This window comes from Arvicola amphibius, chromosome 8, assembly GCF_903992535.2.
Source record: "Arvicola amphibius chromosome 8, mArvAmp1.2, whole genome shotgun sequence".
NCBI classification, from domain to species: Eukaryota; Metazoa; Chordata; class Mammalia; order Rodentia; family Cricetidae; genus Arvicola; species Arvicola amphibius.
This window is the reverse complement of record NC_052054.1, coordinates 10,472,963-10,497,308: the sequence shown is the minus strand read 5'-3', so window position 1 is coordinate 10,497,308 and position 24,346 is coordinate 10,472,963. Positions and strand designations below refer to the sequence as shown.

At 48.6% G+C, this 24,346-nt stretch overlaps 1 protein-coding gene across 3 annotated transcripts in view; it reads left to right on the top strand.

Moving 5' to 3' along the window:
* The window catches only part of Arid1b (AT-rich interaction domain 1B), a 360,006-nt gene extending 342,966 nt beyond the window's left edge, over nt 1–17,040 (top strand). For all 3 annotated transcript variants that reach the window (XM_038338780.2, XM_038338778.2, XM_038338779.2), the window contains 7 exons: nt 93–231; nt 436–608; nt 4,560–4,710; nt 7,354–7,450; nt 9,033–9,816; nt 11,902–12,032; nt 13,912–17,040. In XM_038338780.2, the coding sequence (XP_038194708.1) occupies nt 93–231; nt 436–608; nt 4,560–4,710; nt 7,354–7,450; nt 9,033–9,816; nt 11,902–12,032; nt 13,912–15,630 (3,194 nt within the window). In that variant the 3' untranslated portion in view covers nt 15,631–17,040. The remainder of the gene's footprint in view (nt 1–92; nt 232–435; nt 609–4,559; nt 4,711–7,353; nt 7,451–9,032; nt 9,817–11,901; nt 12,033–13,911) is intronic.
* The last annotated feature ends 7,306 nt before the right edge of the window (nt 17,041–24,346 follow it).

Sequence of the window (24,346 nt, the reverse complement as noted above, 5' to 3'; positions counted from 1 at the left end):
TCTTCCTTTTAATCCTTTCATATACATGGCTGTCAAATTACTTGACTCAATAACTCTAGCTTCTTCCCTTGTTTTCCTCTGACCACTGCCAGCTAACTCAGGATCCTTACAAGGCCCACAGACCCCACAGTCAACTGGCAGCAACTCGATGGCAGAAGTTCCCGGTGACCTGAAGCCACCAACCCCAGCATCTACCCCTCATGGACAGATGACCCCCATGCAAAGTGGAAGGTATGTTCCGGGGACTCTGAGATGTAGACTCAGGTTTTATTTTGTTTTTGGAGGACACCTGATAGAGAACAGTGTTGTTCCCTGGTTAGATTTTACGAGTTTAGTGCTGTGAGTTTTAGCATAGAATAGTGGTTTGTTTCTCGAGCTCAGTGTGTGTAGCCCGTGCTGCGGGGTCATTCAGCTTTCGTCTTTTGCATCTTTCAGGAGCAGTACAATCAGTGTGCACGACCCATTCTCAGACGTGGGTGATGCGGCATACCCGAAACGGAACTCTATGACTCCAAATGCTCCATACCAGCAGGGCATGGGCATGCCAGACATGATGGGCAGGATGCCCTACGAGCCCAACAAGGACCCCTTCAGTGGAATGAGAAAAGGTACAGAGAATGAAGTTTCTACGTGGACATGGTCCGGAAGGCTTTCTTCTTGCCACTGCCTCCCAGCCCAGTCACCTGTTCGTCTGGGACACATCTGAGTGCCTGCCATTTAGTAACATGGCCTCACTTCCTTGCTTAAGCTATAGCTGTAGGAAAACATAGCTTCTACATGTCTTACTTGCCTCATGTAGAAATGACGACAGTGGTAGAGCCTGGGCGTGCTGTAAGGGGTGAGTCCATGCACAAGAGCCCGTGGAAGAAGGGTGGACTCCATGGTCGGGAGGTGCCCCCTCTCCCGCATTATCAGCATCGTGTTAGCGTGTGCTGGGCACTGTGTAGTGTTCCTGTGGCTCTTACATAGCTCTTGACGGACTTAACAAACTTAGAAGGAGAAGCACAGAGGCCGTGACTGAAGGAAAAAGCAACAGGAAACCTTGGACATGCAGTGATGTGTGAATGCATCAGAGGAGGGCAAAGGTCCTGACCTGGAACTCCGTGTAGACCAGGCTGACCTCAGACTCACAGAGCTCCACCTGCCACCTGCCTCTGCCTCCCGAGTGCTGGGATTAAAACCATGTGCCACTATGCATACCAGCTGTGAGTTTTGAGATAGCCATAAGTGGAGTGATGCATAAAGCTCCAGCTTGGTTGTGATGAGTATTATGGACTATAAAACCATAACAGAAGAATCTCAACATCTGTAGCATTGGCTGTGTACTAACAAGCAAATGAGATTTAGAATATTTCAAACATTTCAGAGAACAGTTGCATAAAGCAAGATAAACTGTAATTTTTCCTTTCAATAGTCTTGGGGCTACTTCTAAATACAGGTTTTCAGAATATACAATAAATCAAATAACCTTGAGATATAAAGACCTGTTAGAAGTAGCTGGGTTTTAGTGGTGTGAGAGGGTTTTTGGGTCCATATCCCACCTTTAGACTCTAGACATGTAACAATAACATGGAAAAACCAATCTCTGGTGTTTGGGGTAAGACCTCTGTGCCCCTCCTCCCTGTAGAGGTAGCCATCGGGGAAGGCACTTTATACACAGGCAGGAGGGCCTGGATTTGGATTTCCAGCAAGCACATAAAAACTGAGTGTGGTGGAAATACCACAGCTCCAGCTTTATGGGGCAGAGACCGGAGGATCCCCAGACTTTGCTGGACACTCAGCCTAGCCAAGTTCGTGAGCCCCACATTCAGTAAGAAAGAGCTCATCTCAAGAGTAAGATGGGAATAGAGGGGACTTATCTCCATGCGGGTGTGCACCTGTGCATATGCACAAACTGGATTTGTGCAGTTAGGGGAGGGAGCAAGCAGAAGCTGTGCTGCTGGAGAGCAATATGTCTTCATCAACCACGTGCGTCATAGATAAACGGCACAATCCTTTTATATTCAGCTCACCTCCTGCCCCATAGCGTTGGAGCAGAAACACAGTCCATGGGAAAGATTGTTCTCCATCTCTAATTTGTTGTAAATAATATTTTCTATTCTTCAGTTTGCCTTATTCTACCACTCAGACCAATTTAGTCAGTGGAAACCACTGTTGGTGACGTCACTATCATTGGCCTGTGACTCGGTGGTACAGTGAGTCAGTCTGGTCTCAGAACCCTTAGCCTGTGGAGGCGGCTGTGCCTGCGCACCAACAGCCTCCAACCTGCTTGTTTCCTTCTCTCTCTGAAGCTCTGGCCATGGTACCCAGTGCCTGAGCATCTGTTAACATCCATACACACAGCTGTGCTTCATCTTTAGCTGGACCCTGGTGCTGGAGCACTGGCTGGGCCATTTCCTCCTGTTTTGCTCATACAAAACAGTTGTTGAAATAAGCTCTTCCCATGATTGTGGCAGTGTCTCCATGAGATGGGAGGTGGATTTCTGAGTCAAAGAAGAGAAATGAAGTGTCTCGGTCATCCTTTATGATATTGCAAACTGTCCCACCTCCCTGACTTCAGTCAGCGCAACGTCCCTGTGTCTCAGGACTGTGTATAAGGGACATAACTGATGTCGACAGTCTTTGCTAGGGACTCAGCTGGAGTCTGGGACCTTCCTATGTAGTTTCTAGGATACCCTTGCCATGGGAGGTGTGTTCCAAGAAGAAGATCCAAGATCTTCTTATTAGCCCTTTGCGAGCTCGTGTGAGTGTTTGCTTGCATCCATTTTCCTGATCCTGGTGGTCAGCACCAGCCATGTAACACGGCCCAGTGTCATTATAGGGAAGGGAACTTCATGGGCTGTGAACACACAGATGTGTTCTGTGTGTGCCAGGGGGTGGCTGCCCACAGCAGGGACCAGCAGAAGTTGCAGCGGTTACATGCACTGGCAGGAGTGTGCAGGTGTGTGGGCCCCACTTACTGAGCTGATTCTTAACCAGCCACCACAGCATCTGCCAATCAGATCGTGACTTACATTTCTACAGTGAAGCCACAGGTCTGTCACATGCTGAGTGACCATTTAGTTTCCTTTTTCTGTGAATGGCTTTTTCTTGTTTTTGACTTACTATCTTTTGTTGTTGTTGATGATTATTTTTTTTAAGATCTCTTTGTGTATTAGGGAAAATTAAACTACTTTACTTTAATTATGACACTTGACTTCTGTCTGTATCTTTCCATCTATAAAATGGAACATAATTCTCAAAACTGGTTCTACCACAGGTTGCTGTGGTAGAGACAGAGAGAAGGTGGAGATTGTGATATTCCTGCATTGGCCTCAGCCCTTGTGGCTGCTCCACGGGTGACAGCATTGACTCAGAAATCTTCAGTCAGCTTTGCTTCATTTAGACGTAGCTGTCAGACTCATTAAACGTTCAAATGTTTCAAACACTTGCAGGCCTGTGATGGACTTAATACTGCCTTCTTCAGGCTCTGAGCTCATGCTCATTGCATATGCAACCTCATTGGTGGTCCTGCTTTTGGACAGAAATAAGTCAGGGCTCGTACATCTTCAACTTTCCTGTTGTTGTTTCTTAATATGCATGTGTATGTATGTTCAAACGAATGTAAGTGCTTCCAAAGGCCAGAAGGGGGCCTCAGATACCCATAGAGTTACAGGCCATAGTGAAATGCCAGGCACTGTAGATGCTGGGAACTGAACTCGGGTCCAGCAAGGGCTATAGCCAGTGAGCAATGTCTCCAGCCCCTTGAGCTCTTGTAAATGCATGTTTATGACAAGGGTTTCTGGCTTTTCCTTATAGGAGTGGGAACTGCATTAAATACATATTATATGTCTTGTTTATAGTCCCTTCATGAGCTGGTATTACCTTGTTCTATAGACAGTAGTCAACATAAGCATTAGTAGCTTCTGCATCGCCGCATGGCAGGCGGCACAGATCGCACCTGTGAGAGCAGGACTACAGACGCTCTGGGGGTCAGGAGTAGGTGTGGCCTCTGCTCTCAATCTCACACAGAACCAAGGTGTCGGCCAGGACTTCTGGGTTCCAGGTCCCCTTCAGGTTCATTCAAGTTGTTGGCAGAATTTATTCCTTAGTCTCTTATGGTTATGGGACCAAAGCGACTGTCCTGTTGTGGGCTGTTCTCTGTCGACCCTTCAGGATGTCCCTCTTTCGATGACAGGACCAGTAAGAGTCAGAAAGGCTCCATATTTAACCCTCAGCCCCAGATTTAAAAGGTGAATGCACAGCCAATTGTAAACATCACTACATCTCTGAGTGTTTCTTGCTGTGGAACATACCATAACCATGGAGCCACAGCCCAGCCTGCTTCTGGGCCTGCCCAAGTCAAGATTAGAGGCTCACGGAAAGCAAGCACCTGGGATGCAGGTGTCTTTGAGGCCATCTCAGGATTCTGCCCCCTTGGGAAGACTTCATACCCTTTCATTAGGATTGTGGTGTGTCATACAACATATAGGGATCATAGAAATTTCTAGAAGGGGGTGTGTAAACCCTATGAGTCTTAGAAATTGCTTAATTGTCTGCCTTTTTGTTTAATACCATAGTGCCTGGAAGTAGCGAGCCCTTCATGACACAAGGACAGATGCCCAACAGCAGCATGCAGGATGTGTACAACCAGAGTCCCTCAGGCGCCATGTCCAACCTGGGCATGGGGCAGCGGCAGCAGTTTCCCTATGGAGCCAGTTACGACCGAAGGTGAGTGCTTTTTGGTGAGATAAGACAATTTACCAAAAACTGCTTTCCTCGGATGCACACTTCTGAGCCCTGGTGCCTGGATCCAGTGGCAGCGTAGTGGCTACTTACAGGGGGTGGCCTCAGCCAGACCCTGAAGAACTTGGTCTCGGACAGTCAGGGGCTGTTATTTATGAGCAGGTATTGCAGCAGACCTCAGATTCTGGTGCCCTGGCGTGACTGGCAGGCCACTCTTCCCTCAGAACTCAGGAGCCACGACACACGGCACTGGCACTGGCATCCCCCAAGGCAGCTGTTGTTACCACAGTGAGACGGCCTAGATGTGCCTGTAAATTCTGCCAGCTCCCCGGGCTTTTCAGTACCTGACTCTCCTCCCCCATACTCCCTGGGGATACGTAGGATATTGCACTTGGCACTCAGGCTTTCCGAGTTCTGGACCAAGAGTGTATTTTGCTCTTAACAGACATCTCAGGGGCACAAGAATCTCTCCTTGAATTCCTTTTGATATCCACATGGCAGGCCAAGCCACAGGGATCACTGTTAACACGGATTGTACTTAGGTAGGAAGACAGTGGATGTCACAGGAAGGCCATCAGAAGCCTCGTCCTTCAGTGGTGACAGCGACGGGCTTCCTTCATGAAGAGATTCCTCTCCTATGCCCCTGGCTGTGACACCAAAGGCTTCTCTTGTACTGGTGTATTCTTCCCTAGTGAGACATGCCCCAGGCAGGCCTTTAGCCTGTGGCATGTACTTGTGATCTGTGAAGCACACGAGAGGATCAGGCCTTGTCCTCTCTGCGGCTGCCTTGTGCTGGTCAAGGCCAAGGCGGATTTGAGTCCCTTCCTCCATGATATGGATATGGTTGGTGTCAGCCCAGGGTCACATGACCACACTCAGGCCCTCACCAGCACACCTGCTAGAGCCAGGAGAGGTGATGTGTGGAGAGGGGCTCAGAGCAAGGAGTGGGTGTGAAAATAACTGTTACACCTAGTTAGGTCTCCCCGGGGTCTTCCCAGAGCCTGGCTCTTAGAGTACAGCGCCACTGGGAAACAGGTGACATGGTTGTTGACAGAGGTTTCTGTCCCACCGAGTCCCACAGCTGTTTGTCCCAAAGAAATACACAGGCTTACATTAATTATAAACTGGTTGGCCTATTAGCTCAGGCTTTCTTATTGACTAATTCTTACATCTTAAATTAGCCCATAATTCTTGTCTGTGTTAGCCACATGGCTTGGTACCTTTTATCAGTGAGGCATTCTCATCTTGCTTCCTCTGTGTCTGGGTGATGACTGCAGACTCAGCCTTTCCTCTTCCCAGAATTCTCCTAGTCTGGTCGCCCCGTCTATACTTCCTACCTGGCTACTAGCCAATCGGCATTTTATTAAACCAGTACAACTGACAAAACTTTACAGGGTGTGAGACCATTGTCCCACTCGTGGTGGTTTGAGTGTTCATACCCTGACCGCGTGTGACGACATCAATCCGTGAGCCATCACAGGCGCCTAGTGTATGGAATGCGGGCCACAGTTAGCCGTGGATCACAGTGTGGATCACTAATACATTGGATAAGGGTTCATTTGGGGTCTAGGATCAAGTGAGAGCTACTGGTTTTCCCCAGTGAGATTAGATACTTGTGCAAGGACAGACACTCCCACAGAATCTCCAGTTAGCTTGCTCTCCTTCTGCAGAGTGCCCGGCTTTGACTAGTCCACCTCAGAGCCTGACCTCACTGTTGGAAATCTTCTGAAAAAGTGTTACCTGCCCATCTTAAGTTTTATTCTTGTCAATTATAGTTTTTTCTCTATCCTCCTTTCTAGAGTCTTCCCCTGTCTATTTGCATGTGGTAGTCTAATTTTTTCTTATTTTCATTTCTTGATCAGATTAATAATATATCCAGTTCAGTTGCTCTCCCCTCCAACAAGACCCAGTCTTTCTAAATTAAGCCAGTTTGTTGTCACAGCTCCAGCTCTGTTACCCCTGGGAATGTTAGCTTCGTGGCACTTACGATTTCTGAATGAAAGAGCAGTTGAAAAGGAACGCTGTCTGTTTCTGAGTGACGATTTGATAGGAGTTTCGGTCGTTGCTAGTGTCCTTTCCATACCCTTTGTCATTAGGACTTAGGATTTTGACCACGCCCCTGCCAAGTTTAGCATCTGGGGACTCACTCGTGGAGTCTAGCTTGAAAAACTGAAGCCGGTCTGTCCTCAGTGAGGAGGGAGAGGAAGTAGTGTCATCCATGTTCTTAAACTTCTAGAAATGCTGCCTCTGAACTCTAGTTAGTTTCTTCTTGCTTCTGGCTCCCATGACAACACCATGCGGCACTCGCCAGTGAGTGGGTGGGGCTTCCGCCTCAAAGGAAGAGGCCATGGCCAGGACAAGTATATACAAGGTCCTGCCTGTCCGACCGGTATTCCTCTGACACCTATTAGCAACAGCCTGAGCTGGGAGTTTGGCTCCTCTCCTAAGATGGGTGTTACCGTCCCTAAAAGAAACTGGGCTGCAGCTGTGGCGTCCTGCTCTGTTGGGAGTAGTGCGTGTGGAGAAAAGGCAGAGCCATTGGGTAGAGCTTCTGGAAATGGGCTGTTCGTGTCTTTGTTTGCCGCAAGTTCCGTGTAAACTAAGTTTTCTTTGAATACCTTAATCTAGGCATGAGGCTTACGGGCAGCAGTATCCAGGCCAAGGTCCTCCCACAGGACAGCCGGCGTATGGAGGACACCAGCCTGGCCTGTACCCACAGCAGCCGGTGAGTGGAGCAGTGGGTGTGGGCCTGTTTTCCCTGTGTCTTTCTTATGAAGATTTGGGGAGGGCCAACAGCAGCTGTGCGCTCTACCCAGTAGTCCAAGAGGGTTGACTAGGAAGTACTCAGAAAACTGAAAACAGCTCTTGATATGTGGTGTGCTGGGATACATATCTCAAGCTGGGCATGTGTCTGTGGTCACTCTATGTTCCAGATCCATGAGCTGAGCCAACCACAGGTGAAAAGACAAGTGTGCAGAGCGTGTGCATACATTTCCTTCATCCTCGTTTTCTGAACGAGTAGGCACAGCTATTGAGACAGCATTCGCTTGCAGTGCACTGTGATCTGAGTCCTAGACCTAACTCAAACAACAGTGTGTTTAGATGGTAGAGAAAGCGTGAGCCTTTGTCTGAATGTGGCCCGTGGGAGTCCCAGGACCAGTCTCTGTAGATACCCAGGGACAACTGTCTGCCATACTTAAAAGAACCCAGACTGTTGTAAACCAAGCCTAAAAGCTGACTCTTAGATACGAGAAATGGGCTGTTCGCGCCTGTGATACCGACGTCACCTGTTGTGGTGGGCGCTCCTCTACTGACTGTGGGGCCCATTGCCCCTTGAAGTGCACTCACAAAAATATTTCTTTAAAATAATAACTAACGACATATTTTGAGTAATAGGGTAGTTCATGCTGGTTCCCAGCTGAGTCATGCAAAAGTCACAGTGACCTTGAGGATGGAGCTTCCATTATGACCTCAGACACTAGATCCAGTTGTTGCTGAGCTGCCTTTTTGATCTGGAATCTCTGACAAAAAGAGAATACACACAGAGAGAGGGAGAGGGAGAGAGAGAGAAATTGTCTTAGAATTTTTCAATAACAGTCGTTTTGAAATATTCATTTACTTCCGGAGCATACCTTGTAGTTGTTGAGGCAGCTTAATGTAAGCAGTTTGAAGTGAAGTAGCAAGGTCCACCCTCAGCGTCTCTGCTTCCCATCAGGAAGTCCCACCCACCCACATGATGGGCACTGGTAAGAGTCTCCAGGGGTAGAGAGAGGGGAAGGAGTTGTGTGGAGGGACCAGGATGGGTTTCTTGGAGAACTGGACCTGTACAGTAGGCAGAAGCCAAGATATGGTCACCAGGTATGGGGGCCCAGCCTGAGGAGCTGTGTCTGCATAGATGTGTAGCCATCTGTTGAGGCCTAAGGGGTCCCTATGACCCAGAGCCACCCAGGGCGACCTTGGGATCTGCAGCCTGCTCCTGTAAGACAGAGCATCTCTCGGTTCTGTCTGTGCTGCTGTGCTGTTCACCCGTGCTGTGCTGTACCTGCACAGCAGCCCAGGGAGAGGGGTCCTTGTTTTTGTCTAACAAAGTTTAATATCCATGGAAGCAAACTTGGGAAGCCCTCCTCAGAGCGTGTGGTGATACTGAAATCCAAGCCTAAATGCTAGTGCTTGTCAGTCTGTAAGGGCGTCCCATATTCGTTTGGAAATGAACAATCTGCCCAGTAATAACTATTTTGCATAATTGAGTGTGTATGATTATACCTCTAAGAGTACATCAGTATGTTTTGTCTGTATATGAATTTCAGAATTACAAACGCCATATGGATGGCATGTACGGGCCTCCAGCCAAGCGCCATGAAGGGGACATGTACAACATGCAGTATGGCAGCCAGCAGCAGGAGGTGTACAACCAGTACGGAAGCTCTTACTCTGGCCCTGACAGGAGGCCCATCCAGGGACAGTATCCCTACCCCTACAACAGGGAGAGGATGCAGGGCCCAGGCCAGATGCAGCCACATGGAATCCCACCTCAGATGATGGGTGGCCCCATGCAGTCAGCCTCCAGCGAGGGGCCGCAGCAGAACGTGTGGGCAGCACGCAACGATATGCCTTATCCCTACCAGAATAGGCAAGGTCCAGGTGGCCCTGCGCAGGCGCCGCCTTACCCAGGCATGAACCGAACGGATGATATGATGGTACCAGACCAGAGGATCAATCATGAGAGCCAGTGGCCTTCTCACGTCAGCCAGCGCCAGCCTTACATGTCGTCATCGGCCTCCATGCAGCCCATCACGCGCCCGCCTCAGTCATCCTACCAGACGCCACCTTCGCTGCCAAACCACATCTCCAGGGCGCCCAGCCCCGCCTCCTTCCAGCGCTCCCTGGAGAGTCGCATGTCTCCAAGCAAGTCCCCCTTCCTGCCCACCATGAAGATGCAGAAGGTCATGCCCACAGTCCCCACATCCCAGGTCGCTGGGCCGCCCCCTCAGCCACCGCCAATCAGAAGGGAGATTACCTTCCCTCCTGGCTCTGTGGAAGCATCACAGCCAGTCCTGAAACAAAGGCGAAAGATCACCTCAAAAGACATTGGTGAGTTTGGAAGGGGTGTTCTGAAAATGGGTTGTCTTTTCAATCTGGATCTTCAATTTAGATGTCATTTCCATCCATTCAATTGGATGAGATTCTTAATAATACGAATTATCAGGATATTTACATATGGGAGCGTTGATTAGCCCACTCATCTGAATAAGAAACAGGCCAGAGAAGAGCCTGCATTGAAATAATGATACTTCTAGGTGCAAAGGTTGTGTGTGTGAGAGACAAGTGCTTCAGGGAGAGACCTGGGACTCCTGAGTAGTCACGTGCTGTGCTTTGGCTTCAGACTTAGCCCTAATTGCTGCATGGGAATGCTTAAGAGACCCACTGTGAGGCTGAGGGATTTGGAGGCAAGTCACTCTGGTGACAGTGCAAGCTGAGCTTCTCTGGGGCAGGGCGGAAGCGTGGCTATAGGGTATATATAGATGGGTAAACGTGATGCGTGGTGCTCTCTGCCGTGATGTCTGGAGCTGCGGCATCCACACCACGCTGGCAGATACAGGCCGAGGAGTTAGCCTCAGCTGAATACTAATGCGCTCGCCCGTCCTCTGTGAGACGACGGGAATACTAATTAGCGGTCTGGAGTGTCTAGAAGTAAGCACAGCTTTTTCTGCATTTATTTTTAAGTTCTTTAACACAGCATAGGAAATAATAGCTCTTGGTTGTATAAGAAAAACTTTTTCAGAGATTTTGGAATCACTTGACTTCAAATCATTTGCAGTGATTAGAAAATTAAATAGATAGTAAAGATGCTGTCATTTGTTGGATATAAATAGGTACATAGTAAGAAAAACGGCATCTTTTATATATGGATCTGTAGGGGAGATGCTAGAGCATAGATACTGAGCCAATTTTATAGAGAATTTAAAATGAAATAGATATGTATGTTTGTGTGTGTTATGTGTTTAAATAGATACATATCTGCTTTTTTAAAGATGTATTTATTTTTATTTTATGTGATTTTTGCCTACATGTGTATCTGACTATATGTATGCATTGCCCAAGGAAGCCAGAAGAGGGTGTTAAATCCCCAGGAACTGGCGTTCCAGATGGTTGTTAGCTGCCATTTGGCTGCTGGAACCCCAACCCTGCTCCTCTCCAAGAATAAGTGCTCTTAACTGCTGCGCCATCTCTCCAGCCCAGTATCTATTTCTGTTTTGTTTTGTTTTTCACCTCTTAGCTCAGTTTATATCAGTGCTTGCCTTCAGCTTAGGGAAATTTATGTTCCTTAGTTTCTAAAGTCTGATCCTTTGTATGACAAAAGTCACGTTTAAGACAAAAGTCTTAAAAAGCTTGTAAAACAAAATCACAGCAATGTCGTCTTTGGACACACCTACATACAGCCCCCTCGCACGCACGCACGCACGCGCGGCACCACTTGTAGTTGTGGTGAGGGGTAGATCAGGCTCCCTCTCAACCTCAGGGTCACATCCCAGGCCCCCCGCAGGCCTCCTGAAGAGCTCCCACTGCAGACTCAGGGCGTGGGGAGCCCCCAGCGTGGCCCCATCCTCTCAGCAAACCTGACAGCTGTCGTGCTCATCACTTCTGGTGGCAGGAGTAGGAACAGAAGAAATGCAGGCTTCCCGCCTCCCTGTCCTAGGCTCAGCCACAGCGTGTTCTGAACGAAGGGGCATAGAAGTGCAGTGCGAGAAACAGTGCGGGAAACCCAGACCTCTAGAGCTACACTGTCTGGGGCTTACATTTTCCTCTAATTCCACAAACTTGTCAGTCTCAAGATGCCACCTTGAGGTCATTTTGAGTGAAGGAGGTGGAAGAAGACAGCTCTGCTGGGGGTTCCACTGTACAAACCTGGTGCCCCCTACTGACTCTTATGTGGCAGAAGAACACCCGAGATGACAAGGGCCGTGCATGCTGGCCGGGTCCTCCCACAACTAGAAGCTCTTAAGGCTTCTGTTTAACCCCCAAAGTGAAAGAACCAAGTACCCTGCAGGGTTAGCACCTCCAGCTAGTCAGGCGGTGTCCGTGGCTGACTGCGAGCATTTGTGTACAGCTGGGCTGCAGCCCATGCTCTGTCTTCCTCTAGGGCAAATGTTCATAATGTCCTGTTCTCCTGTTTAGTCACTCCCGAGGCGTGGCGTGTGATGATGTCCCTCAAGTCGGGTCTGTTGGCCGAGAGCACCTGGGCTTTGGACACCGTCAACATTCTCCTCTACGACGACAGCACTGTTGCCACCTTCAACCTCTCCCAGGTGAGGCAGCCACAGTGCAGCTCGCAGAAGTTAGCATGTCTCAGCTGATGAGCAGGGCCTGTCCAAGACTTTGAATCCCTGTGCTTAGTATGAAGCAGCATTCATCAACATAGAGTTGCCTGAGGACTTAGTCTATGATGAGAATTCCATCGTTGGTGTGTGTGTGTGTGTGTGTGTGTGTGTGTGTGTGTGTGTGTGTGTAATAGCAGTGAAGAATTTGTCACATTTGTTTGAGGCAGGCCTACCCTTGAACCTATGTGATCTTGAAGTGGACTCCTGCTTCCATGTGCTAGGGTTGTATGTGTGTACCACCTCCCCATGCTGCAGTTTTTCCCCAGTAGAAAATGGGTAACTTACTATGTAAGAGAATGGAGTTTGATGACCCCTGTGTCCCCACCATATGACAGAAATGATCAGGGACTGCTGGCCGTGCCTGCCTCAAGGTCGCCTCCCTTCTGCCTTTCTCCTGGCTGTTACCCTATCTGAAGCCCTCTGTTCAGAGGAGCTTGTAGCAGTACCACTGACAGACCAGGAACCCTGAGAAAGACGCCAGTCGCTGGCACTGTGGCCTTTAAGAGGTGCTGACAATGAAAGTGGGAGGCTTGCTCTCTTTGTGGGATGTAAACAGCTCAGCCCCAGAGGATGCTGGGCTGTCCGTTCCTTTCCTGCTACTGAAAAAGACCAGAACTTTCCACCACCCTGTTTCTTTCACCATGTCTTCTGTGCGGCCCAGGAGACAGTTCTAAGTTGGTGGAATAAATTAATGTGTCACAAACTCTGCATGATCTGGTGGTGGTGGTGGTGTTTTGTTTTTAAGAAAAGCTTAAATAATGTGTCCAGCCTTTTCTAGAACCTTCACCCTTGTGACAGGTGAACTCTGGCCATGTCGTGCATCTTTATACCTGGAAGTGCTTGATTAACTTGCCCTTTACTAGGGCAGAGGTAAACTTGTGAAAGGGAGGGAGCCACCCAAGCTTGACATAGGAGAATTCCTTTGGGAGCACCAAAGTGACTGGTACAGCTTATGTCCCCTCACCCCGGGACAGAATCCCAAGCCCCTTCCAGGGAACAGAGATGTGCAAGTGTGCAGCTTCCATAGTGCCTGTCATATAGGAGTGTCCTTGCATGCCGTGTGCAGCCTGAGTGTGACGGGCTGCATGCCGGAGCGAGCAGTGCGAGCAGGAGGGCTCGCTCACCTTTCCACAGCCCGGGCCTCTCTGCTAGTGGCGCCTGCCTTTCGCTAACTCTGCCGGTAACTGAAATGTAAAATTGCATCTTATGGAGCAGCCTTATTCGCTTATCAGGGACTAAATCGATTTGATTATAATTTTCAGTGTTTATGAGCTACTGCATTGCTGAAATTATCTCCTCCAGAAGGTATAGAGAGAACATAAGTTAGGGCAACCTATGACACCTGAGACAAAAATAGCCATAAAAATCCTGAGATTATCACCATAAAACCCCCAGCAGATGACTCCCAGATAAATAGAAGAGGAAACAGATTCACTCTGGATACAAGAGTCCGTAACATCCTTGTTCCCACTCCTCACATGCACAGTGCCTAAATTGGCAAGCCGTGGAGAGTGGGGGAGCTCCCCATCTTTGGAGAGTGGTGGCGTCCTCACCATGTGGGAACCGTGGCTCTGGTAAACCGGTGCCGGTGCTGGCAGTGCAGGTGTCAGAGAGTCAGGGACACACTTGCGCACACTTGTCCGTCATCAGGAAGGTAGCTCTCGGGTGTGCGGTGTGCCCTCCAGAGTCTGGCCAGAGGATGTATGAACATCATTACCCAAAGCTGCCCTCGGCTCCTGCTCTTGCCCCTTCAGGCAGAGCTGATGACCTCACCACTCAACCTGTGCCTGTTCTCTCTCTTCTGCAGCTGTCTGGCTTCCTGGAACTTTTAGTAGAGTACTTCCGAAAATGCCTCATTGACATTTTCGGAATTCTTATGGAATATGAAGTGGGCGACCCCAGTCATAAAGCACTTGATCACCACGCAGGAAAGAAAGATGATAGCCAGTCCTCAGGAGACGATTCTGGGAAAGAAGAAGATGCTGAGTGTCCTGACGAAGAGGAGGAGGATGAGGATGAGGAGGAAGACAGCGGAAAGACGGAGTCGGAGGGGACGAGCAGCGCTGCCCCTGCTGCTCCAGATGCCACCGTAGACCCCAAGGAGACGCCAAAGCAGGCCAGTAAATTTGACAAGCTGCCCATAAAGATTGTCAAAAAGAGCAACCTGTTTGTGGTGGACCGGTCTGACAAGCTGGGCCGCGTGCAGGAGTTCAACAGTGGGCTCCTGCACTGGCAGCTGGGGGGCGGCGACACTACCGAGCACATCCAGACTCACTTTGAGAGCAAGATGGAGATCCCTCCTCGCAGGCGCCCGCCTCCGCCTCTCAGCTCCACCGGGAGGAAGAAAGAGCCAGAAGGCAAAGGTGATTCCGAAGAGCAGCCAGAGAAAAGCATCATAGCCACCATCGATGACGTCTTGTCTGCCCGGCCAGGGGCCCTGCCTGAAGACGCCAACCCAGGACCCCAGACCGACAGCAGCAAGTTTCCCTTTGGAATCCAGCAAGCCAAAAGCCACCGGAACATCAGGCTATTGGAGGACGAGCCCAGGAGCCGGGATGAGACGCCCCTGTGTACCATCGCACACTGGCAGGACTCCCTGGCCAAGCGCTGCATCTGTGTGTCCAACATCGTGCGGAGCTTGTCTTTCGTGCCTGGCAACGACGCAGAGATGTCCAAACACCCAGGCTTGGTGCTGATCCTGGGAAAGCTGATTCTGCTGCATCACGAGCACCCAGAGAGAAAAAGGGCGCCACAAACCTACGAGAAGGAGGAGGATGAGGACAAGGGGGTGGCCTGCAGCAAAGATGAGTGGTGGTGGGACTGCCTTGAGGTCTTGCGGGATAACACATTGGTCACGTTGGCCAACATTTCTGGGCAGCTAGACTTGTCTGCGTACACGGAGAGCATCTGCTTGCCGATCCTGGACGGTTTGCTGCACTGGATGGTGTGCCCGTCCGCAGAGGCACAGGACCCCTTTCCCACCGTGGGGCCTAACTCAGTCCTGTCACCACAGAGACTTGTGCTAGAGACGCTCTGTAAACTCAGTATCCAGGACAACAACGTGGACCTCATCTTGGCCACACCTCCATTTAGCCGTCAGGAGAAATTTTATGCTACATTAGTTAGGTACGTTGGGGATCGCAAAAACCCCGTCTGTCGAGAAATGTCCATGGCTCTTTTATCGAACCTTGCCCAGGGGGACGCACTGGCAGCAAGGGCAATAGCTGTACAGAAAGGAAGCATCGGAAACTTGATAAGCTTCCTGGAGGATGGGGTGACGATGGCGCAGTACCAGCAGAGCCAGCACAGCCTCATGCACATGCAGCCCCCACCTCTGGAACCCCCTAGCGTAGACATGATGTGCAGGGCGGCCAAGGCTTTGCTGGCCATGGCCAGAGTGGACGAAAACCGTTCAGAATTCCTTTTGCACGAGGGTCGGTTGCTGGATATCTCGATATCGGCTGTCCTGAACTCTCTGGTGGCGTCTGTCATCTGTGATGTACTGTTTCAGATTGGGCAGTTATGACACACGTGAGCAGGCACGCATGCGTGAGTGAAGATAGAGGGTCACATAGGACTGGCTGTGTCTGTTCTCGTTTATCCAGCGTAGGATGAAGGAAGAGTCTTTGCTCCTCTGCCCCGTCACTATTTACCAATTGGGAATTAAATCATTAATTCGAACAGTTATAAAATTGATATTTGCTGTCTGTGTGTATAAGTACATCCTTTGGGGATTTTCTATTTCTCTTTTTTTTTTAACCAAAGTTGCTGTCCAGTGCATTCAAAGGTCACTTCTTTTCCACAAAATTTCCTTTTTAATGTTTTTTTTAAATGTTGTATTGCAGTTTTGGGGAAGTGAATTGAAAGAAAAAAATTTTTTGGCAAAAGAGGTTAAGATAGGAAAATTTCACCACACCGAGGCAGAAAGGTAAAGGAAAATTGATCCTTGAATTGATTTCCTATGAATTTTATTCTTCACAGAACGATAAAAACAAAACTGCACCCCGTCACCCAAAGCTCTGTGCAATAGAAACTTCTAGAGAAATAGGTATAGGGGCTCGAGGAAGTGTGGCAGTCAGAACTATGAGTGATACTGGTTTCTCCACAGGAAAGTGGTTACATTAGGCTACGAGCAAAAAAAAAAAAAAAAGAAAGAAAAGAAAAACGGCGCTTTCAGTTAGGGTGAAGCTGCACCCTGACAGCCACGGCGGAACTGCTTCCTCACCACGACCGCCACGTCTGCTGCGGTCCGGCCTCCACGTGACCGTTCTTCACAATTCCTTTCATCATTTTTTAAATATTTTTTTTACTGCCTGTGGGCTGTGATGTATATAGAAGTTGTACATTAAACATACCCTCATTTTTTTTCTTTTCTTTTTTTTTTTTAGTACATTTTTTCATTTCTTTTTCATGATGTGATAACTACGAAGTGATGGTAGATTTAAATAATTTTTTTATTTTTATTTTATATATTTTTTCATTAGGACCATATCTCCAAAAAACAAAAAAAAAAGAAACAAAAAATACAAAAAACAAAAACAAACAAAAAAAGAGGGTAATGTACAAGTTTCTGTATGTATAAAGTCATGCTCTGTTGGGAGAGCAGCTGCTCCCAATTTGCTTCATGAATCAAGGTGTGGAAATGGTTGCATATGGATTGATTTAGAAAATGGATACCAGTACAGACAAAAAAAAGAAAAAAAGAAAAGAAAAAACAAAGAATCAACAACTAAAAGGAAGAAACACAATGTCAGCGATTTTTCTGTGACAGGAATCCACATTTGTATTTCAAGATAATGTAGTTTAAGAAAAGAAAAAAATGAAAAAAACTTGATGTAAATTCCTCTTTTCCTCTGGCTTAATGAATATCATTTATTCAGTATAAATCTTTATATGTCCCACATGTTAAGAATAAATGTACATTAAATCTTGTTAAGCACTGTGATGGGTGTTCTTGAATACTGTTCTAGTTTGACTAACATGGTTGCATAGTAACCGAGTTATTTACAGGAAATAGGGGAGATGTAGCAGCCTCCTCCTGGTAATGAAGCCTGAAGGCCAGAAGGAACTTTTGGGGTTACCTGCTTGAGAGTGGGGAGCCACAGTGATCTCAGATTGTTTAGCAGAGTAGGCTTCTCTGAAGCAATTCACAATGATGACATTGAGGTGTGCCGATTCCCCTCATATATGGCTGGTGGCTGCCAATCCCCTGCAGCGGGGCCCTCCAAGTTGACTGGCCTGGAATTAGAACCTTCTGCCTTTCACCACGTCTTGTTTTAATCCTAGCTCACACTCACCATGCTTATTCTGTGTGCCTCGAAGTTACTCCGCATTTAGTTTACTCCACGTGTATGATATTTCTGTTGTGCCATGTTAAAAAAGAACATGTTATATTGTATGTGGTGTAATAGTGCCAAGTGGTGGTTCTATTCCAGGGCGTACTCTCGTCTTCCTTCCTGCCCGGTGCCCGCTCACTTTCTAATACTCAACTCTGATTGGAAGGTTTTCTTCCCGGGTCATTGACTGTTACTGTGAAACACTCGGTCTCTCTGAAACTGCCACCACTGTCCCTCCTCACTCTGCTTCTCTCTGCCCTCTTCAGTCTACACTTCCTGCCCCTCCCACACCCGCCACTGTAGTCCTTGCTCACGCTAACATGGAGGAGCTAGGCGGGAACACGCAGTCATAACCAGGGTGAAGTGGCTCTGGTATCACAAGAAATTGTTTTCTCCTGCAAGCACTCCTCGCCCCACTTCAGCAAACAGATCCGTGTTGAATTAAAACCCCACTTATAATTGTGCTAAATTTTAATACATCTGCCTGCAAAGAACAGACTTTAGTGTTGCCCAATGAAAACACGGAGACGGGTAAGAGATGCTATAGCATCGTAGTCTCTCTTGCAGTACGGACAGACTTTACAGGTGTCTAGCACCCCAGTTCCCTCGTCAGAAGAGAGGCCCCTTGGAAAGCCAGGTGGCTCTAGAGTAGCCGGTCCCAGAGCCCACAGCTGGTGCTCACTGACACCAAGCCCCGTGTCTGGGCTCTTCTGGGAAGTCTTGCTTCCTCCTCCACTCTCACAAAACCGACTTCCGGAAGCCCACAAAGGATTTACACCCGGATTGACATTATCTCGCCTATACCGAGTTGCTGCTCTGTCCTAAAAATTAGTTGTTTTCTTTTCCAGGACTTATCAGAATTTTGCAGGATGACCATACTCTAAATGTGTACCGAAAAAGAGAGAGAAATAAAGGTGCAAAGAAAGTTTAGTATTTTGGTATGGTGCTATAAAGTTAAATCTGTTGGTATTTGAGTGTTTTTTTTAAAAATATACATATAAGAGATATTATTGGGTGGCATTGGCTAACAAATAGTTATTTGAGTGTTTGAGTTGGATGTACAATCAGCTTTTGCTTGGCCATTCAAAAGCTAGTTACAGTGTTTTCCTAGTTAAAACAGAATTGTACTCCACAGGGGCCGTGGGTTGTCGTCATACAGTGCACATTCTAAACCACCCCTTCTGCAGGCTGACGGCCAAGGCCCGAGACCCAGCCATCTCAAACTGTGCAAATCCCTGTGTGTTCAACCTACAAGGAAGTGAGAAATGAGGTAGACGGCCCCTTCTTGCTTCGTGCGGAGTTGTAGTCACTTGCTTAGAGTCCAGCATAGTGCCCAGAACCCCCACCCCATGCCCCTAGTGCGCCCGAGAAAGGTCTCAGCACCTAGAGTTAAGTGAGGCCACACAGACTCCCAGTGTCCTGTGCAGTCTCATACTGCCGACAGTAAGAGGCCCCTGTCTACCAAGTAAGTTCCTGAAGTATGCCTTCCTCCCTCTTAGACCTGTCATTAGGATGTAGAAACACAAACAATAGTTACCTGTTTCCCAGTGGCACCCAAACCAGGTAACCACATCTGGGACTACAGAGCTCACCAAAACCACACAAAGGTGGTTCAAAGCCAGTGTCGCCCTAGACCCCTGCTACTCCCAGCCTCCACTTTATGCCCCACCCAAATCCCAAAGTCCTCTGATGTCCCTGAGTTCCAAATTAACTTGCTTTGGGGTTTACAATGTAAATGTTCTGGGGAAGTTGGGAGTTGGTGGGAGATCACCAAACTGTTGAAAGTAGGAAACTCACTTGCCTTCCCAAATCTGACCTGGGGACAGGGGTTCAACACTAATTTTACACAAAGTATGATCTAGGAAACAGAAGGCCTCAGAAAGAGAAGAATGGCTTGTTTTGTCTCCTGGAAGTTTGAATTTGAGCCACACTGAGACTGTTTATCTCACGTGTTTTCTTCCTTTTGAATCTGGGATACATACACACCCCTTTTCCCTTTAAACATGGTTCAGTTCTTTAAGCAATGCACTCTATTCTTTAAGCTGGCCTACATGCCATCATTAGTGGAGAGAACACTGAATCATCTCCAGTTCTGCAGCCCGAGGGACTTAAATCCTTTAACTTCAGCTTTTCCCACCCCATGGAATTGTTAAGTGTTGTATCAGATGCTTTCGTTGCGGCTTCAGGAAGTTGTTGGGTGTGTATTATTCTTCATTGTACGGTGTACATGTGTACCTGCACACGCCGCATTCCCTTTGCTGGTGCCTGAGCACACATTCAGCAAAGTTCTAAAATAAGGCCTTTGAGGCTGTCTCTCTGTTTCCACGACCCATCACAGCTTTTAACCCTTTTCCTAGTGAAAGTCATCATGGAGTGGCCTGTTGCTTGCCTGGGCTTTTGTTGGAGGTGATCCCTGTAACCTCTCTGTTGAATAGCATTTGGGATGGAGGGTACCACCTTCTTTCCAGGCCTGAAAGAAATCAATCTGTAGAATTAACCATAATGCACAGCCCCATCTTGCTTTTTAAATAAAGTGTCACGTCTTTCAAAGGTCAAATATGACAGGTGACTGGTCACAATATTTGGTTCAATGCCAAGAAACACAGAACAAGTCTTTAAAGATGTCACACCCCTTCCTGCTTAGCCAAATGGCGCTGGGTCTCTGTCAGAGTTTCTGGACGCACTTTTGAGTCTGTGTTCGTGGAAAGCATGGACGGGAAAATGACACTCGGGTATTTTTCTTCTGCTTGAATTTGGCATTCAGCTGGCCCCAGCACCGTGCATTCTACTGACTAGATTTCCCCAGAGTCAAGGTGCTGAACAGGGACACTGCCCCTAGAAGACAGCCATCAAAGGATTGGCCCCTCCAGCAAGGACTGTACTTTCCATCACTACTTTCTGGTAAGTGATGACATTTCTTTGATTTAGTTGATTGGACCACCTGAAGGCACATCGTAACTCCTGGCTGTCCACAGGAGCCTGAGTATGGTATGCGTCCCATCTACCTCTCCAAAAGACCCAAGGCCAGCACCCGGCACACCTGAACCTAGGCCCAAGCAGAGACCTAGAAGTTCATGTGGCCTAAGAAGATGGCCACCGCTGTGTGTTAGAATAGCATTAGGTTTTTTGTTTGTTTGTTTTGAGACAAGGTTTCTCTGTAGCTTTGGAGCCTGTCCTGGAACTAGCTCTTGTAGACCAGGCTGGTCTCGAACTCACAGAGATCTGCCTGCCTCTGTCTCCCAAGTGCTGGGATTAAAGGAGTGCGCCACCACTGCCCAGCATTTGAAGGAAGGTCTGTCTGCACACATACTGGGTCCTTCCCAGGGTCTCACTCTAACCCCAGCCTTCATCTTCATAATCCTTAACAAACTTCAAGGATGTGTTTTGCATTGGGAAGGAAATAGTTATCACCCGTGGATGGAGGCTTCTGACCTCTGCTCTCATAATCACTTAATGAGCGACAGTGGGCAAGTCTACTAAACACCAGTCTGTCAGGGACCAGGGCTCCCAGACATAACAAGACATGTTAATTTCCCATGTGACCCTTCTCAGATCCCTTATCGATGGGTATTTAAATTTTTTCAAAAATTACTTTGGGTCTATGAGCTCCCATAGACACTACATTGAGAAAATAGACTCCTGCGTGAATCTGACCCTAAATGCTTTTTGTGAAGGTTGAAAAACAGGGCCATTCATGCAGGTGATGGGCCAATTCCATGTGCAGTGGCCTGACCTTTAGCACTGGGTCACTGAGGTTACCGAAGCGCCTATGTGGGCACTCCTGGCACATCTACCAGATAAAGTGACTGCCAGCCTCCCTGTTGGATGGTGCTTACCTCCGGGACAGGGTTGGAGGATGGCACCAACCACTTGAGGGCTTCAGTAATGCTAACCCTTCACGGGAGACTACATTTTACATGTTGAGTTTAAATATATTAAGCAAGATGTTTAAAAGCACAATGCTTATGTTGTTAGCTCTGCTTCATTCTGTTATTTTCACCAAATGGTCTGAGCATACGGCCAGCATTTCCTGGGCCGGATGATCTGAAGGGAGTGGGCTCCTGGTGGCAAAGAGCCACCGTGGTTTGTTGAGATGCACTTCAGTTCAGCAGAGCTTGCCGTGAAGGCCTCCTTCGGCCAACTGTATACATTCAATCCCCTCTCCTCACACTTAATGTTCGATGGCTGATGTGGTATTGGAATGGGATATTGGAACAGATCTGGGGGCAGGGGATTCAGGTTTGGTTAATTAATGGGAGTTTATATTGGCGAACCTGTTTTCAAAGATTAGATTTGATATATTCATTTGGGGGCTCAGTACTGAGCAATCAGATCTTGACAGAAGCTGGCATCTCCCACCCACCCACAGAATCTGTCTTTAATGGTTGTTGCTTACTAGTGTCGCGCGACAGTGCCTGGCACCTGTTTCTGCAGTCAGGCTTGTGTGTGGAGAGCTGAGGCTCCATGTGGGAGAGCGTTCTCTTTGCCCCTCGTGCCTAGTTTGTCCCATGGAGTCGGAAGTAAGGATTATGTTGCTTCTCATAAGCAGTCAGACTTTTCAGGGTGCTGTGTTGAAGATGCCCCAGAACTCGAGGCCAGTGTCCTAACTCTTGTCACATGAGTCCTTCTAGCATCCAGGAAGAGCTCTGACCCATCACTGGAGAGCTCACTGGTGAGCAAGGCCTCCGGTGTGCCCCAGGGAGCAGGACCCACTCCAGCTTCTAGGAGGCCAGGGTTTGGATCCTTCCCTGACCCAGTCCTGCTGAGGTCCGGCTGAAATCCTGCTGAGGTCCTTGGTGCCATTCCCCACAGCAGAATGGAGACCAGACCCTGAGCCAAGGATAGATACTCCATAAACCACCATGCTTTTCCCTTGAGAAAATAAACATTGACCATCATGGATGTCGTAAGGGGAACTATGGAGGAGTGAGCAGGGGTGTGCCATTCTGCAGGGCACTGCTGCACACTGGCTCGGCGTGCCATAGCATGGTGCAGGCAAGGAACCCAGCCCAGCTTGGATTGGCAACCTAGGAAAGTGTTCTGCCTAAGCAGTGAGCTAGGGATGGTCCTGAGCATCCCAATGTCTAAAAGAGACCCAAAGAGTTCATCTGCAGACCTAAGACAATCTGAAGGAGGAGCAGAGTAGGCACAGGGTCATGACCCCTTGTTCCCTCTGAGAAGTTGGCACTGGAGCACTGCTGGGAGTGCCAGTGTTGGAAACACAGCCAGGTTCACAGTTAGGAAGGTGCAGCTGAGAGAAATGGAGCCATCAAGGGGCTTGCAAGGCTCAGTCTAGGCTTCTGAGGGCTGAGACAAAATAGACCCAGAGATATTAGAAAACAAAAAGAGGCATGAAGGAAGCAAAATGAGATGAGGATAGGCCGTGGCCTGGGAACATGGATGCTTCTAAGAGCCCAGCACACCAGGAACCTTGTCCGCAAGAGCTTCAGGAAAGGCGCCTGGGCTCCAGCCCCATGTGGCACCTCCTCATCCCTAAGCCCCTGCATTCATGTTGGTTCCAGCCTAAGGAGTAGAGCAGGTAGTACACCCTGGAACCGGGGTGTCCACAGAACCCCAAGGGCTCATCAGTGAGTGCTGGATCCAGGGGTTAGACTCAACTCCTCAGAACTAGTACCAGCTGTGGGGAATGGTCACTGTAGGTTACCTCAGGCCAGCATAGCATGCGCCAAGGACTGGGGTCTGATTCAGAACAAGAACATTAAAGGGTAGGGGGCGTGGAAATGGATGGGAGCCCAGGATACAGTCCTCATAGGGGCCCAGGACACGAGCCAGCCAACAGTGACCACTGTCCTTCCAGCTCAACAGCCAGGAGCCAGTGGGGCGAAGTGTTCTGCTGTAGGAAGGGAGGTGCCCTTCAGCTCATTTCTGAGGCTTCCCCTTGAACTGTTCCTTCAAGGAGCTGCTGAGGTCTGCTGTCCTTCCTGGATTCCCAGTGCATTCAGGAAGGAGTGGTCCTGTGACCCTGCGTGGCCAGCAGCCCCAGCTCTCATGCATGCCGAGAGCCATCTGTTTGGTCTTCGTAAGCTGTTGACTCAAGAAGTCAGTGCCTGCCATGGTGTTTGGACTTAGTCCCACGCGTTGTTCTCTGAGAATGCACCTCTGTGTTGGGGGCTGTCATTATCTGCCCTCAGCCCCGAGACTGGGGAACCTGGCTTCAGCTTCAAGGCTGAGAGCGAGCATCTCATGAAGCCCTTCAAAAAGCCTCTGCAAGCAGGAGAGGATCAAGCTGCTCACTGAGCACCCACACTAGAGTTAGGAGTGGACTACTGCATTTGCGTCATCAGTGGGTAAGTCTAGAAACTGGAGAGCTTTTAACAGATCCACAGTAGGGCCTCATCCTGATTCCCCCAGCACGTAGGACCCCGAGATTCTGGAGAGAGAGCCTATGTCAGGTCATGTGGTAAGTGACCAGTTTCTATTCAGTTGCACTCCTTTCCAAGAACGGAATCTCCAGATGAGCCGAGAATGGTGTAGCGCCACATGGCCCATTGACTGTGGCCTCCTCTAAACTTCTCCAAGCTGCCAATGCCTCAGGACCAGCTTTCCCATGCTAAGAGAACATTTTGGGGAAAGCACCTTGGTCTGCAGTGCCTCCCAAGTGCATCCAAGCTTTCTTTTGACCGTCAGCTCCTGAATAACAACATGGAGACTTTTTATTAATTATAAAAGCTTGCCCTTAGCTTACACTTGTTTCCAGATAGCTTTTAAAACTTAAATTAACCCATTTTTATTAATCTACGTTCTGCCACATGGCTTGTTACCTCCCCTCAGTACTGTATGCCCATCTTCCTCCACTTCTGACTGGCAAACCTTCAGCACCTCCGATTCTTTCCCAGACTTCCTATCTCTGCGTGGAAGTCCCACCTATCCTCTCCTGCCTAGCTG